We start from the raw sequence: 16344 nt of genomic DNA, 5'->3' as shown, positions 1-16344 counted from the left end.
TTCAGAAACTCCTTTTCAAAAAGGTTTCCCTTTTGTCCCTCAAAATTGGTCAATCTTCCTCAAAATATGCAGCTACAGTAGTTTCGTAGCACGCTACTACTGTGTATTAGGCATCATCTTCAGCAGTTTCGTAGCGCGCTATGAAACTGCTGTGTAATCACAAAACATAGTTTCTAATGCCAAAATTTGACTGTTTTGAGCTTATTTATCTTCTAATGACTCTTCCATATGACATGAGGCTGTTCAAAACTAAATAACTTGACACCATTCTTTAAGGTAAACTTCAAAAGGTAGTCTATATCAAAATTTAGGATTACCTTACTTGCCTTGCTTGAGCCTTCAAAGAACTCTAATGTATGCTGACCCTGAATTTGCCAAATGCTTCTTACGCATGAAAGGAGCATGAGAATGACCAAGACCAATTCTTCCTTACCTTACCCTTTTCTTTTGAAATCTTTTCAGTGATAACAGTGTCCATTTTTACATCCTTGTTTGCGCCCAATTTGGTATCTTTTTGTATGCCCTATTTTGTTCCCTTCTTTGTGTCTAGTTTTACACCCTTTTTTAATTCTACTTTAAAACCCTTTTTGTCTCATTGTTTGCATCTTGTTTTAATGGCTAGTTTAACATCTAATTCTACTCCTAATTTTGCATCGATGGTTACATCCACTTTTGGCTTCTTGTTTAGAGTTTTACTTTTACTTCCATTTTACTAATTTTATTACATAGTGAAATATATTACAATTTCTAAATATCATTTTGCAATAGGATTTAATGCGCCATTAGATGAACATAAAACCCTCTCAGTTTATCCTAGAAACCTAAGATAGACTGGTTAAGAGAAAGGTTGTTCTAGGGCTCAAGATTCTTAGTAGATCAAGATGTAGAGTATAGATTAAGAAAAGAAGAATGAATTCATGTGAGTCCTCCCAAGTAGGTCTTGTTGGAGTTTTTAGTGTATCTGGGAAGTGCTCCTAGATAGCTCTAAATCTTGGTCCTACACAAAAGAGAGAACAAATAAAACTTCACAACATAATATCTTGATAATTGAAACTATCATAAACATATAAATATTATAAATATTACTGAATAAATAAATATAAACCAAAATCCCATACATTCATTAGTTAAATAGGATAAGTAAACAATGAATAGTAGCATATGGAAGGAAGAATGAATAATCTACATTAATAAAGGGTTTGGAGGAAAGTTACAACCATACAACACCTCCCCCAACTCCTAGCTCCAAAACTCTCCCTCTCAATATAGATTTCAGCAGCATGACAATACATGAATTCCCATCATTTCCTCAATGGCCAAGTCTCCAATATATAGGAAAGTGAAGGCTATGAAGATTTCCCAATTTCCTCATTATTTCAATTTTGGCAAAATATTTTGGGTGAATAATGTTTCCTCATATAAAAATGGCATTTTCCACTTTTTAGATGCTTTTGTGCTTAGGAAAAAGCTTCCCCATGCTTTATGGCTCTTTCCCACTTTTGTATGCTTTTATTTTTTAGGAAAAACCTAAAGATGAGGATAAAGAGATCACATTCCACCATATGAGTTTCCGAAAGTGAACAAGAGTGTCAAATTCTAGTTAAGTTGAGCTTTTTTCTTCACATTAGAGGAATTTTCATTTTAAAATGTTAACATTGAATTTCCATGTCATAATGTTTAATCCAATTAAAATCCTGTAAAATTTAAAAGCCATATAGGTGTGACTATGCAGTGGATTTTTGTTTAATAATATAACTTACCTAATTTATCTTCCCAAGTGACCCAAAACTATATTAAATATTAAAAACAAAATTAATATCTTAATCTATAAAAGTTAGAATATCTAGAATATTTTTAATGAAGGGTAAATCATGGCGTGTTAAATAAATAAATTTAAATATAAAATCCTAAATCCTAAATTTAATTTAAATTTTAAATTTACTTTTTTAATTTAAATTTTATTAAATCTTCTATTCATAAATTAATTTGAATATAAAATATAAATATATGTTTATTTTGATAAAAGTGCATTTATTTGAGTATCTTAAATTTATATTTTAAATTTTCCTTTTAAATTTAAATTTTATTAAATCTTGTGTTAATAAATTAATTTCAATACAAAATACATGTAGACGGTTATTTTTGATAAAAGTGACGTTTATTTGGGTAATTTAAATTTAAATTTCCTTTAAATTTTGAATTTGCTTTTTTAATTTAAATTTTATTAAATGTTGTGCTAATATATTAATTTAAATATAAAATACATATACAGGTATTTTGATAAATGTGACATTTATTGGGGTAATTTTGGTAAAAGAATAATAAAAATGATATATTAAAAAATTGTCTATATGGCATTATTTTATTAGTTTCTTAAATTTTTCTTAGGTGGTTATTATTTTGGTAACAAAAGTTAGATGAAGGGGACAACTTATTATAGACTATGATACGTGGTCCTCATGGTACATAACTTGTATTATAGGCTTATATAGTTTAGGAGAAAGGGGTATTTCAACCAAAAACATAGTATTCTCCTCCAAGATGATGAGTAGGTATTTTCATGTATAACACATTTAAGAATATATCACAATTCAAATTCATAACTTAGTATTTGTAAACAAATTTAAGGGTAATTGACAACATTCATAAAAAAATATAGCAGTATCCTCATATATAACAATTCTCCATCAAAAAATCATTGACAATTTTCAATATATATATATATATTACTACTAAATCAACATTTATCGAAGATATCATTATTCCAAGGTAAATTCACAACATTACATCCAAAAATAGTAATGTCATCATACATAATCATTCTCCATAAAAAAGCATTGACAGGTTTCAACACATATATAAAGTAACAAGATAATACTAATAATATCCTCATCATCCTTAATCAAATCAACTAAGATTCAAATGCGTGATTATCATATCAAAATATTTCATGAACACCATTATTCTAAGGTAAATTCACATCATCCATCAAAAGATAGTAATATCATCATGCACAATAATTCTCCATCAAAATAATGTGGATAATTTTCAATATATACATAAAAGAACAAGATAAAAATGATAATATCATCATCATATTTAATCAAATCAACTAAAAGTCAATTTAAGATTACCAAATAGAAATGCTTCATAGATATCATTATGCTAAGGTAAATTCACAACATCCATAAAAAAATAGGAATCTCATCATACACAATAATTCTTCATAAAAAAATTGTAAACAATTTTCAACATATTCACAAGGTAACAAGATAGTACCAATAGTAACATCATCATTGTTCAAATAAACTAAAATTCAAATGTATGATTACCATATTAAAACGTCCACCTAAATATAAGAAATAACGCATGGCTAGCTAGTACCACGAAAATCATAGCCAAGCTCATCCTCATGATCATTTCCATGATCATCATCCTGACCATCCTGATAATATCATCCACATAATCATCACCCATACCATTGCCATCCTCATCATCATCATCATCATCATCATCTCTGATATATGATGTAATCTAAACATAGTCTATATCATCATCTTCGTGGTTATTACCTATAGCGTTCTAGAAAAAAAACAATATTACATGTTAGTATTAATTCTATAGCAAAATGCATATTTTTATTACAATGCTAACAATAAAATGAGGTAAGACATAATAACATTTAATAGTACTAAAAATAAAATGAAAATATGGCTTAAGATATATTGGAGATCGAACTAAGATTACACTTGTAATTCACATTAAGTAGTAGAAGCATTTTTTAATCCATATGAAGTAGGTACCTATTTGTTCGTCATATTATATTGTGAATGTTTCTTATGATTTCCATGCAGAGTTGGTAAATTAATATTTATTGGAAGCTTTATTTCAAATTGCAATTGTAATTCAAATTAGAAATAGAAGAATTTTTAACAAAAAAAGAATGTCACATGAAAAAGTAAATTGTTTTTAATGAAAAATAAGTCGCATACAATATGAATGTCACATGAAATATTGAGTTGTTTTTAATGCATGTACTTTTCTCTATAATAAGATGGATCCTAATGTTCATTCAAGAACAAATGCTCACAAATAATTACTTCATTTTATCCATTATCACACTTAATCCATTATACCTAGTGACGACAATGGTTCCATTCAAATTGCTTTGAACTCCCTAAATATAATGTAAAATAGAAAACTCCATGATGACAACCATGACCACAACCCCCTCCCTTGCCTCGTCCACCATTAGAGACAATGAACTTGGAGTTATGACCACGATAGCAACCCCTCCCTTGCCTTGTGTCCACCATTAGAGGCATTGAACTAGGAATTAAAAGTACTCATGTTTTCTTTGCTCTAATTAATCTCCAAGGAATCAAAACTTGATCAATATATCAAGGACTCCATCAAGGAATAGATATATCATAAGAGAATCTCAATAGGCTTTTCCAAAAGAGTATGAAATAACACTTATCTCTGTTTCATGAAATAACTCGAGCGAGTGGAATGAATGGTGGGAAACACTTACCAATGAAAGGAATATTTTTGGTCCGTCCTTATTTATATTATTATTTTTTCTTCATAGAGTGGAGGGAAGTGTTTAAAAGAATTCATAAAAATATTTTAAATTAAAAAAGAAAAAAAAAAAAGATAAACAAAAATTAAAATTAAAAAAAAAAAAAACAAAATTTAAAAAAAAAGATTAATATATATATATATATATATATATATATATATATATATATATATATATATATATGCTTAAGTTTAGTTTTTTTTTTTTTTTTAATATATATTTAGTATAGTATTTTTTTATTTTCTAAAAGAATATATTTAGTTTCTGGTTTTTTCAATAACAAAAATTATATTTTCCTTTTATAAAAATGGATTCTAAACATCCATTCATGCTAAATTTGTGATTTTATGATATAAGTTTAAATTATATATAAAAAAGTAACTTAATGCCATGCGTTGTGTCACTGAGATGGGTATTATACATCTCTTCCTTGCTAAGTTATAGAATGTGCTTGGGTTTTCTTAATTCAATAAAATTAATTCTTCTCTTCATTATATCTTGAGATGTTCAACTTGCACCTAATAAAACAATAAAGTTAAAATAGGTTTTCCTTTGACCTTTGTAGATTTCTTTCCCCATTACTCCTTGTCTTAATAGATTTATTGTCTTTTGGTGGCCTTGAGTGGCCACTCCCATTAGTTGCATGCTTTTTAGTTTTGTGTTAGTAACATTTCTTAGGATTTATAACATGTTATTTAATTTATGAAAATGTGTTATTTTCCATATTATTGTTAAATATTAAAATTAACTATGTTGGTTTTGAACATGGTTTAGCAAAAAGTTACCAAAAGGTTTATAGATTGTAATTTGTAATGTAATGCTTCACTGCTTGATGAAATTGTTTTGGATTTTTTTTTAAAGATTCTTTGATTGATGAAACTTTTATGGATTTTTTTTAGTATATTAACTTGTATGTGATAAATTCAAAAGTCACATCTTTTTGATATTTTCATTGGTTAATTTCCCTTAAGGCTATCAAGTTCACCATTTAGTCCTAGGTTAAGGAAATATAGGAGTCATGAAGTGGCATTGTCCAATAACTTAAATCTTGTAACATGTTTTTTTTAGTCACATTATACTTCCTTTCTATGTAAATTCTCCATGAAAATAGTATCATGGAACATAAGGGACCTCAATATTAAAGGAAAAGAAATAATCCTAAAAGAAAAATGGTACGGAAATCACCCATCAATAATGTTGATATAAGAAATAAAAATATTAAGCGAGGTTCTACCTCATACAATTAGGAAATGGGGGAGGAATTTCCAAGTAGTAGTGATTGATTATGTTTACCTCTTTTCACATTATGACAATATAATTTTAGTTAATTGACATCGAGGACTACTACCATGTATCCAATGTCTATGAATCCAATATCACAAATGGAAAACCTCTATTTCTCAATTCTGTTTCCAGCACAAGTAATTTATACTCCCCATCTTCGTGGATTATTAGGAGTGACTTCAATATTATCAAGTGTCTCGAGGAACAGAAAGGATGAATCACAATGTTTACTAAGAGATTTTGTAAGATATACCATCAAGGCCCTAAAGTATTATCCATTAAATTTCTCAAGAAATGAGTCTCCAACCCACACATGTGGATCAATGACATGCAATACATGTGTGTGTGGTGACTAACTTAATACACTATTCTAATAACTCCACAAACTTAAGTATTTCACTATATCACATGATTGACTATAGTGTGACATAAGTAAACCAAGAGTAGACATGAAACCCTTAGGCAAGAAAAATTACCTAGATCCTCAATTAGGTGCTTAAATGATGAAGTGAAAATTAAAGGGGAAAAGAGGACTTCATGATTTAACCATCACAAACATGTGATCAAGTCTGACTAGGAGTGTATATATTCATATGTTTTCCAAAGAGGGTGTGAATACATGAGTTACCATTCATTGGGCCTTATTTTTCTTTCTTTTTATTTTTCTTATATATGGGACTTAGCGAATAAGGTTTTCATAAGTTTTTAACAACTCATAGATATAATGTTTACATAAATTTTCACTTTAACCTTAGATTTTAGACTTAGATAAATCATTATAGTGTATATTTAATGATTTTGGCTTTCACTTTTTGATTTTCTTTCATCACAAATGACAAAAAGGGGAAATATTTTTCCACAAATCTATGAATGCTTAATCATAAAGGCATCATGTGATGAAAACAAATTAATGATGTTATTCCCAATGAAAATGATGGGTATTCTTGAGAAATGCTTATGCTTGTGCATGCCTCCTCCCTGGTTGAGAGGGAGTGAGAATGGACACCATATTATCCATTTGTCATGTACTATGGTCGAGACTAATAGTCGTAAGCCTACTAAAGACACCAATAGGGAGGATGGTGGATTAGATAAACACCTGGGACTATGTCAAGTACATTAATCCAAGATAAGAATATTCATGAGGATCGACATTTCCTGGTGTCAAATATTATGACAGTGGATTAGGAAATAATCATGTGAGGACATGCCTGATCAACATCCTAGTGCGGTAAGTGCCTAAAGAGGCAGTGGTGTCCAAATTTATGCCTCCCAACATTGTGCTATGATCTAATGGAGATATATAACTTGTTAGTCAAGGCCTTTCTATTTTGACAATGTTGGCTATGATGATTTAAATCATTGTTGGTGCTTATCAATCCAGATCCCTTCTTATATGAATATTTCAACTTGAGAGTACTTTTTTGTCTCATTATGAGTATCTCCCTAGTTTAGAGGGAGTGTCATCATATTCATTATCATCATAATCACCACCATCAATCTCATCATTGCATTATCGTCATAATCACCATTCATGTCGTCATCATCATCATCATGATTATGGACATTGTCGTCAATTGTTCATAATTATAGGTGTCGTAAGAAATATCATCAACCCAAATAATATTATGAGTGCTCAAAAAGGGTTGTTAGGACACATGATATATGCAAGAGAAATGAAAACTTTATTTTTTTAGAGATGATCGATGATCATCATCACCACTACCATTATCATCATCATTATAATTTTCATCATCCCCATCATCGTAATTAATGTAATTTCTATCATCATTGTTGTCAACTTCATCATGAACATCATAATCATCATTCATGCCATTATTGTTGTTGATGATTACCAAGATGAAAATAATGATAATGATGATCAAATGATGATGACTTGGAAGATGACTCTAAAGATAATGACTATGATTATGACCATGACAACATTTAAAAATTGGAAAGATTTTCCAAGGACATTAGCATCTCCATCATCATTGTCATTATAACCCCCATCATCTTTATCATCATTTTGATTATCATAATAATCACAATTCATGTCAACGTCATCATCTTCATTATCATCATTGTCATAATTATTGACATTGTCATCAGTTGTTCATAATTGTTAATGTCATAAGAAATATCATCAATGAAAAAAATATATGAGAGTTGGAAAATGGATGCAAAAGTTTAAAAAAAAAATGGGGGCAAAAATAGACATAAAATTATATGAAGAGTGGACACAACATAAGTAGATGCAAAACAAGACAGAAAAATTGACACAAAAGTGGATGAAAAAGTAGATCCAATAGTTGATGTAAACTTGGACACAAAATAGGATGCAAACATGGATGAAAAAGTGGAAGAAAACATGGGTGTAATAGTAGGCATAAAACTTAGCATGAATTGTTGTGAAATAAATGTGGATATAACAATGAACAGAGAAAAAAGACACAAACTTGGATGCAAAAAGGAGGAAAAATTGGATTAAAAAATTGATGTAAACATGGAACAAACATGGGTGCAATAGTGGACACAAAATTAGATTCAAAATTGGACACATCAAAAGTAGATGCAAAATGGGATGCAAAAAACAGAAAAATTATTTGATGCAAACTTGGACACAAAAGAGGATGCAAATGTGGATGCAAAATTGGAAGAAAATGTGGGTTTCAATGATAGGCACCAGATATGGCACAACAAAACTAGATGAGAAAGTGGATGTAATAAAAAACACAAAAAATATGCAAACTTGGATGCAAGACAAGATGCAATAAGGGATGAAAAAGTGGATGAAAACATGGGTGCAAAAGAAGAAACAAAATTGGATGAAAAATATGGATGCAATGGAAGTAGATGCAAAAGATGATACAAAATGAGATGCAAAACCCAACACAAAAGTGGATGCAAAAATAGATGCAATATTTTGATGCAAAAGTGGATTCGAAGATGGATGCAAAAGTGGAAGAAAACATGGGTACAATAGTAAGTACAAAACATGGTACAAACAGTGTCACAACAAAAGTGGATGTAATGATAGATGCAAAAAAAGAAGCAAATGAAGATGAAAAATAAGATGCAAAAAGTGGACATAAACATGGGTGCAACAACGGATGAAAAATATGATGCAAAAGTAGATACAATATGTGACACAAAACTTGATGCAAATCTTGATGCAAAGGGGATGCAAAAAATGATGTAAAAATGGATGCAAAAAATAATTTCAAAAATGATGCAAAAGAGGATGCAAGAGATGATGAAAAAGTTGACACAAGTGTAGGCGCAAAAAGTGGATGCAATAAATGATACAAAAGTTGGTGAAACAAAATTAGGTGCCAAACTTGATGCAAAACATGGTGCAAAGGATGGCAAAAAACTTGGCATAAAACTTGGCGTAAAACCTGGTGTAAAACCTGATGCAAAACCTATTGCAATACGTGGTGCTAAACTTGGTGTAAGACTTGGTGAAAAACTTGGTGCAAACTTTGCATCAATTTTTGCACCATATTTTATAAATGGACACAAATAGCTCCAAAAATGGGCTCTAGACACAAAAAAGGAAGAAAAAAGGGATGCTAATCATAGGGTTTTGTTGTAGTGAACTCATCTCAACACACATACTTTCTTAACATGAACCCAAAAACATATTTGAATACAAATGAAAATAAATAGCCATACAATCTATAACAATAACATACCAATAACACACTCAACCATGTATAATTTAATACCCCTACAAACACCACTTCTTAACACACAAATGCTCTAAGAACACATCATCCCTCAATTCTCCAGCAACTACAGGTATGCTATTTGATTCATCTATTAATATATATTTATCACGTTACACACTAAACACTAACATATAATTAGTCCATGCACGGGTACCTTCACATGCTCAACCAACATTAAATTATATCCATACTCTATTACTCCATATGTACGTAGCTCAATCTAATATGCACTGAATATTTTCAATCCAACGTAGGTTGATTCTCTGAACATTTTAATTAACACCATTGATTTGCATCTTAAGCTACATCAATGCACTATTAGCTTCTCTACATCCATTCACACAAGTATACACAATATCAAACATCGATCACCAAATCCATGCGCACATGATACTCAACCTCACTCCATATGCAAGTGCCACGATATCATTCACTCACTATCTATATGTACTCTAATCACTAGAAATCACACTATTAAGCTTGTTTCAATCCACAACTGACATATTTAATAACAATTCCCAACATCTCATGTGATGGACCAAATTTCACCACTAAGCCACCATGATCTCACCATCAATTTGTTAAAATTTCTTTGAGTCCAATTCAACCATAACTAGAGAAGAAATGCTCAATTAAATCAATAATTAATCATCAACCGGATCCACCAATAAATCAATAACCAAATTTTAATGCATTCATACATTAATAGAATGATAGGCTATGACTATTCAAGGTAAATGTTATAGGTCATGGTAAGAGTCCTTAATCGCAACCTTTACCATGGGAATTTCATTGGGTTAAGCCCGTAGTTTTTTTTTTTTCTACACCTACAAGTGCACATGCAAAGTATACACCAATAATTCAGGATATGGACACGAAATTTCCAAAGAAAATCTCGGGGATAAAACTTGCAAACATTTTTTAGCCTTATTTAAACAACGTCCATACTTATAGTTGGGAAAACATTAAAAAAAAAAATCTCGGAATTGAAACGTTTTGCGTCATCACATCCTCAAGCATCATCTTAACCTCCAACAACATTAGAACATCTCTATCAAGCATCAAAACATCAAGCACGATCTTTCTACTCCTATTGACATCAATTCCATCACTGGCTAACTCATTGTGATCAACATCAATGCCAACACCATGTTGCCAACAAAACCATATCCCAAGCATATAGGGCCCACTTTCTCTCCTAAGAAACTCCTTTCAATAGGAAGGAGTGCTAAAGAAAAAAAATAAAATTTTGGATAGATTTAGGCATAACAAGAGCCAAAAAGATATAGGTAGGAAGATTATAAATAATTGATTTAAGGAGAGTTAGATGGCCTACTACGTTAAGAGAATGGAATGTCTAGTTTTCCAATTTACAAGGCATTTTTTGAAGCATATGAGACTAGTGCTTAAAGGGTAGATAATTGAATACAAGAGGATCACCTAGTATTCAATCAAGAGAGAGCAGAGATGAAACCCAAGCAAGTGAGAGATATGACCTTGAACCAAGGGGGAAATGTTAAAGAATAATATTTGAGACATCGACCAATTAAGTGAGGTTTCTAAGGCTTCCATGAACTCATCTAAAAATTTAGAGAAGGTTATGGACTCCAAAATTGTGGGCACACCCATGAGAGTTGTATCATTTAAATATTATTAATGGGAGATTGGAGGATAAAAAATATAAAGACAGAAAACCTTGATTTCATGAGAGGAAACAACAACCTTTAAGGATCAGCCTAATCATTTAGTTGATAAATTGAACAAAAATGTGGGGAGGGGATATACTTTCATAATTCCTAAAGAATGAATAAACGTTATTGAAGTGGAACCATTTATGAGGATTGAGAAGAAACTAGCGGAAATTAGGGAATCGATCAATTTAGAACCACTGTTAGAAAAACAATAGGCTAGAAGTATATGGTGAATACAGGATGATCTCAGCTTATCTAAGGCCTTTGCGAAGTCAAGCTGAAGTAGCATGCATGTATATTTAAGAAGTTTGAGAGAGTGAATTACTTTGTGAGAGACTAAAAGTTCATCAAAGATATGTCACTGCTATACATAGCATGTTTTCTCTTCAGAGATAGGAGAAGGAGAAAAAGGTTTGAGATGATTTGCTACAACATTAGAAATAGTTTTACAAACCACATTATATAGTGGTATTATCCTAAATCTACTTGGATAATTATAATTTTCTGAGTTATGTGCCACAGTTATGAAAGAGGGATTTAGATATGGAAGGAACTTAGTTTCTTTTCTAGATTATTCAACTAGGGATAGAATGTCTTGTCCAATGAAGTGTCATTATGCCTAAAATCAATCTGTTGTAAATAACTCTAGGAGTAGGGATTTTTTTAGGAACATATTTTACCTCCCACTCCACTTCCTCCAAGGTGATATCACACACCATGTTTGATTTTGATCTCTAGCGAACTAGTTGTGGATGTGCTGAGTGATCTTCTAAATGGATTGTAGTGAGAAGAGTGGAATAATATTTGATCATAATAGATTACATTTCTTGATGATAGAAGAGTTTACACCCATCTTCGTCTTTGATGGAGGAGATTAAATTTTAATGCAGATGTAGAAGCATTTATTTGTCGAAAAACTGAGCGTTTCTTTCACCTTCTTAAAGCTAATGAATTCTATATTTTAACTACCATACAATTTCTTCTTGCTTCCTACATTCTTCTAGACATGTTAAGAGAGTGACTTCTTCTATTTTCAATTCTTCATATCGACTCTCTATGATGGTCCATTGTTTTATACAAATCATATGTTCCTCTAAATCCATTTTTTCTTTAAAGATATTCTAAACGCTTCTCTAATTCATTGATTTAACTTGGCCTTAAGGTTCTTTAGTTTTTTCTGAATGTAATACATTAGTGTGTCTTCATTTTCATTTTCCTCCTAGCACTAGTATTTGGCCATATCTAAGAATTTTGGGTCTAAGATATGAACTCCTTTGAATCTAAATGGCTTATTCATGGGGATGCTTTTAATGTTAGCAATGTAGAGTGACCAAGGGTCATTAGAGGAAATTTTAGCCTAACAGTGCCAATGAAACTTTCATGTTATAATATGTAAACCAATCAAAATCGTTTAAATTTAAAAATAGGTACTTGTAAATATTTTGGAAGGAAGAAAAGAAATACTACTTTTTTTTAATTGTATTTATAGCTTATCTCCTTATAGGTTTGCTCAAATTTCAAGTGTAAGCACTCATTGGATGAAAAATTGAATTCCACTTCTAACGAGTACCCATTATGCATACTTTTGAGAAGCCCCACTCTAATAAAAATTGAAGATACATTAAAAAAACATGGTGAACACACTTTTTTAATGTATCTTCAATTTTTATCAATGCGGACCTTCTCAAACGTATGCATGATGGGTACTCATTGGATGTATAATTCAATTCCGCATCCAACGAGTCTCTAAACTTCAAATTTGAGCAAACCTATATGGGGATAAGCCAAAAATACAATTAAAATAAAGTAGTTTTTTCTTTTCTTTTCTTTTCCCTCCAATATTCAAAACTTGTATTTTATTACTTGAACTATTACTTTATTATTCTTCCTTAGGAGGCCACTTTTAGGCTGAAATGAGCTCTAATGATGATCCTCCACTTAGCAAGATGTATGCTTTTATAAAAAAAAATTCTAACAGTGCACCCATAGCTATGAAAATGATCTAGTTTAGAATTGACATAATGCCTACATGCACTAATTCAATTCTGCATCCAACCAGTCTCTACACTTCAAATATGAGAAAAATTATATGGAGATAAGAAAAATATTGAAACCATGCTACTGTATATATATTTCTATTTATTAATTATTTTAATTTATTCATTAATCCTCAAGATGATAATCTTGAATATTTCACTATCAAACTAAATCATTAAAATGCTATTATAAAACCCAACCGATCAATAAATTAAATACCTGTATACCCTAATTACTCAAATGACTCATGGCTGAACCAAAATGGTATTCCCAAAATAACATGTAGGTCGCGGAAGTGCGTTTAATCTTGTCAACACCAAACATGTTATTACAGTCATTGAATTTAAAATACAAAAGCCGAGAGGCTACACTGCATCAAGATGTATGCAAGGAAGACTACGTATGTGTTCTGTGCCCCGAGAAAATGACAAACGTATGAACCTATACTATTTTCTCAAGAATTAAATGATAAACCCTAGCCTGAGAAAATATTATTTAAACTACCATACAAAAAAAGAGTCGGAGATGGAGCAAACGATTCAAAGAATGGAGCAGACGTTGGGGTTCTCATCGCTCAAGTAATAAGTGTAGCCGCTACAGTGATCATAGCTTGGTGGAAGAACGATATAAGTCACATTCTGTTTGGAATCCAGTTCCTTCTCGGGTTTCTTATCCGGCTTGACAAGCTTGGGCTTTTTCTCTGGTTTCTTCTCCGGTTTGACTTTGAAAGGGCCAACGCTCACCAAATCTGCCGATCCGAAATTTCTGAGACCAGCAATAAGGCACACGGGATCTGTGTCTCCAACTACAGTGATTTTATTATTCTTCACGTCAACATCGATAGATTGAACACCTGGTTCACAAACGTGGTAAAATTTAGTACACATTATTGCGACTTTGAAATATGTTTTTTTAAATAATTTTGATATTTGTCTAAATGGAGCATTTTTTTGTAGTGTGAAAGTTTTACAATGGCAAGGTGCTTTATCCTGTGTAATAGTTCAGAGAACATATATCAGGTGTATATCAAATCTAGGTGTGGTTAGTGAGGTGCAGAGTACAAACTCTACATCAGAAAAACTCAAAACAATGACCAGTGCACATACACCGTAACAGAAAAAAATGTAATATGGTAATATGGTCTAGGAATCGAACCAGACAGTGTTAAAAGTTGGTCTCATTAAAGGGAACAGTTTGCAGAAAAAATCTTCTATGGGATGAGAAATAAACCAGAAAACATTCAAGATGATACTCCAAAATTAGATCTCAAAGTAGTCTAGTAATTGCTCCCAACCATCAACCTCCAGCTCGTAGACCATGAAGCCGGGGGAAGAGGAAGACCTCATTTGGAAAATGCAATGGCCAAAGTGTTTTGTTCTTTGTATACATGCTGAAAGGTGACAGGGGAGAAGGTCGTTATGAGATCATTGGTTTGTTGCATCTAGTTGCACAGGGAAGGAACCTCCAGCGAGTCTTTCCCCTTAATCTAATTGATCACTACCAGTGAGTCACCCATGATCAGAAGGTTGTCCATTTCCAGTCATGAGGAAACATGCGGTGCACCTGATAGAGCTATCAATTACGCTCTGCAATTGTCATCATCACCACCATGCTAATGAAAGTGGTAATGAGTTGTGAGATCAAGTGAAAGGTAAACCCCACAGCCACAAAAGTCCCCTGAGGTGGCCCCATAAAAATGGCAGATGGAGAAGATGTTGTCTAGATCAACCAATGTGATGTTCCTTCCAGGATCCAAGTGGACACATGGGCCAACTTCTTGGAAATATTCAACAATGTTCAATGCCACCAGTTGGAAATGATGTTGTTTATCTTAAAAAATAAACGTGTTTCATGCTCACCATATGCCCCATAACACATATAGTGAAACATTCTGGTGTGCCTTAGCATGTAGCAACCAAGTGGTGAAGCAATCCATAATCAAGACAAAGTCACTAGGCATAGGGACACCAATAAGTATCGAGACCTCTGTCCAAACAGTGACAACAAAAAGAACATTTTATGAATATATGTGTGCCTACTGGCCTAGAAAAAGCAATCATAGGGTGTAATGTTAAGTTACTCTATGATGTAAAGGTTACTATTTCTAAATTCCTTGGGCAAAAATCCAGTCATGTTAAAGATTGGTATAGGGTGTCATCCCTGTGCAATTTTGATTTTGCTGCCTATAGGTGGCTATTTCTCAAGCTGCAGGTCAAGCTTGATGTAATATTTGATGAACTCAAACCACTTGACAAAGCAAAAATATTTTTTCATTAGAAATCAAAAAGTACATAGCAACGGCTGTGAAACTCTGTTTATCTCAACTAAACACACATAAACATAAAAATTAACAGGGATTTGATACTGATGCCCATAGGTCACTATTTCTCAAGCCACAGGTCAAGCCTAATGTAATCTTTGATGAACTCAAACCACTTACAAAGAAAAAATATTTTCCCAATAAAAATCAACGAAACACACATAAATATAAAAATTAACAAGAATTTCATTTTGATACTTCTAAATAGCTATTTCTCAAACCATAGATCAAATTTGATGTAATCTTTGATGAACTCAAACCACTTGACAAAGCAAAATTATTTTTCCAATGAAAATAAAAAAAATACAGAACAACTTCTTTGAAACTCTGTTTATCTCAATGAAACACACATCAACAAAGAAATTAACAGGGATTTTACCTTCAATCCCTGCAACCATCTTCATCGCCCTCTGTTTGCATTTTTCACAATTTAACTCTGCTTGCAACATGATTTTCTGCATAATCACATGCATAATTGATTGTCAAATAACCACCTAAACACTAAAATGAGGTATAAATAGCGGCTCGCTTACCTTGGACATTTTGTACAACCGCCGAAAAGCAATAACTGAGGAAGAATTTTCGGATGAAGCAATTCTTCTCCTGCAATCCCCATTGAAGATTCTTCCTTTTGTGATACTACCGTTTCTTTAGGAAATAAGGATGGAAATCTGTCCACTAGTCTGACAGGGTCCT

The 16344-nt window shown here is 31.8% G+C and overlaps 1 protein-coding gene across 1 annotated transcript; it reads right to left on the bottom strand.

Annotated features, from left to right (window-relative positions):
• Window positions 1-13867: 13867 nt before the first annotated feature.
• Window positions 13868-16106, bottom strand: LOC149149752 (heavy metal-associated isoprenylated plant protein 12-like). The gene is made up of 2 exons (XM_089440266.1): window positions 16028-16106; window positions 13868-14181 (listed from the first exon to the last, which is right to left on the bottom strand). Exons 1-2 carry the CDS (start codon window positions 16095-16097, stop codon window positions 13868-13870), a joined length of 384 nt encoding a protein of 127 aa, XP_089296392.1. The 5' UTR covers window positions 16098-16106.
• Between the last annotated feature and the right edge of the window lie 238 nt (window positions 16107-16344).

This window comes from Pinus tabuliformis, chromosome 9 (genome assembly GCF_031772625.1).
Source record: "Pinus tabuliformis cultivar Carrire ecotype Pingquan chromosome 9, CPIR1, whole genome shotgun sequence".
NCBI lineage: Eukaryota > Viridiplantae > Streptophyta > Pinopsida > Pinales > Pinaceae > Pinus > Pinus tabuliformis.
This window is presented reverse-complemented; position numbering and strand designations above follow the sequence as displayed.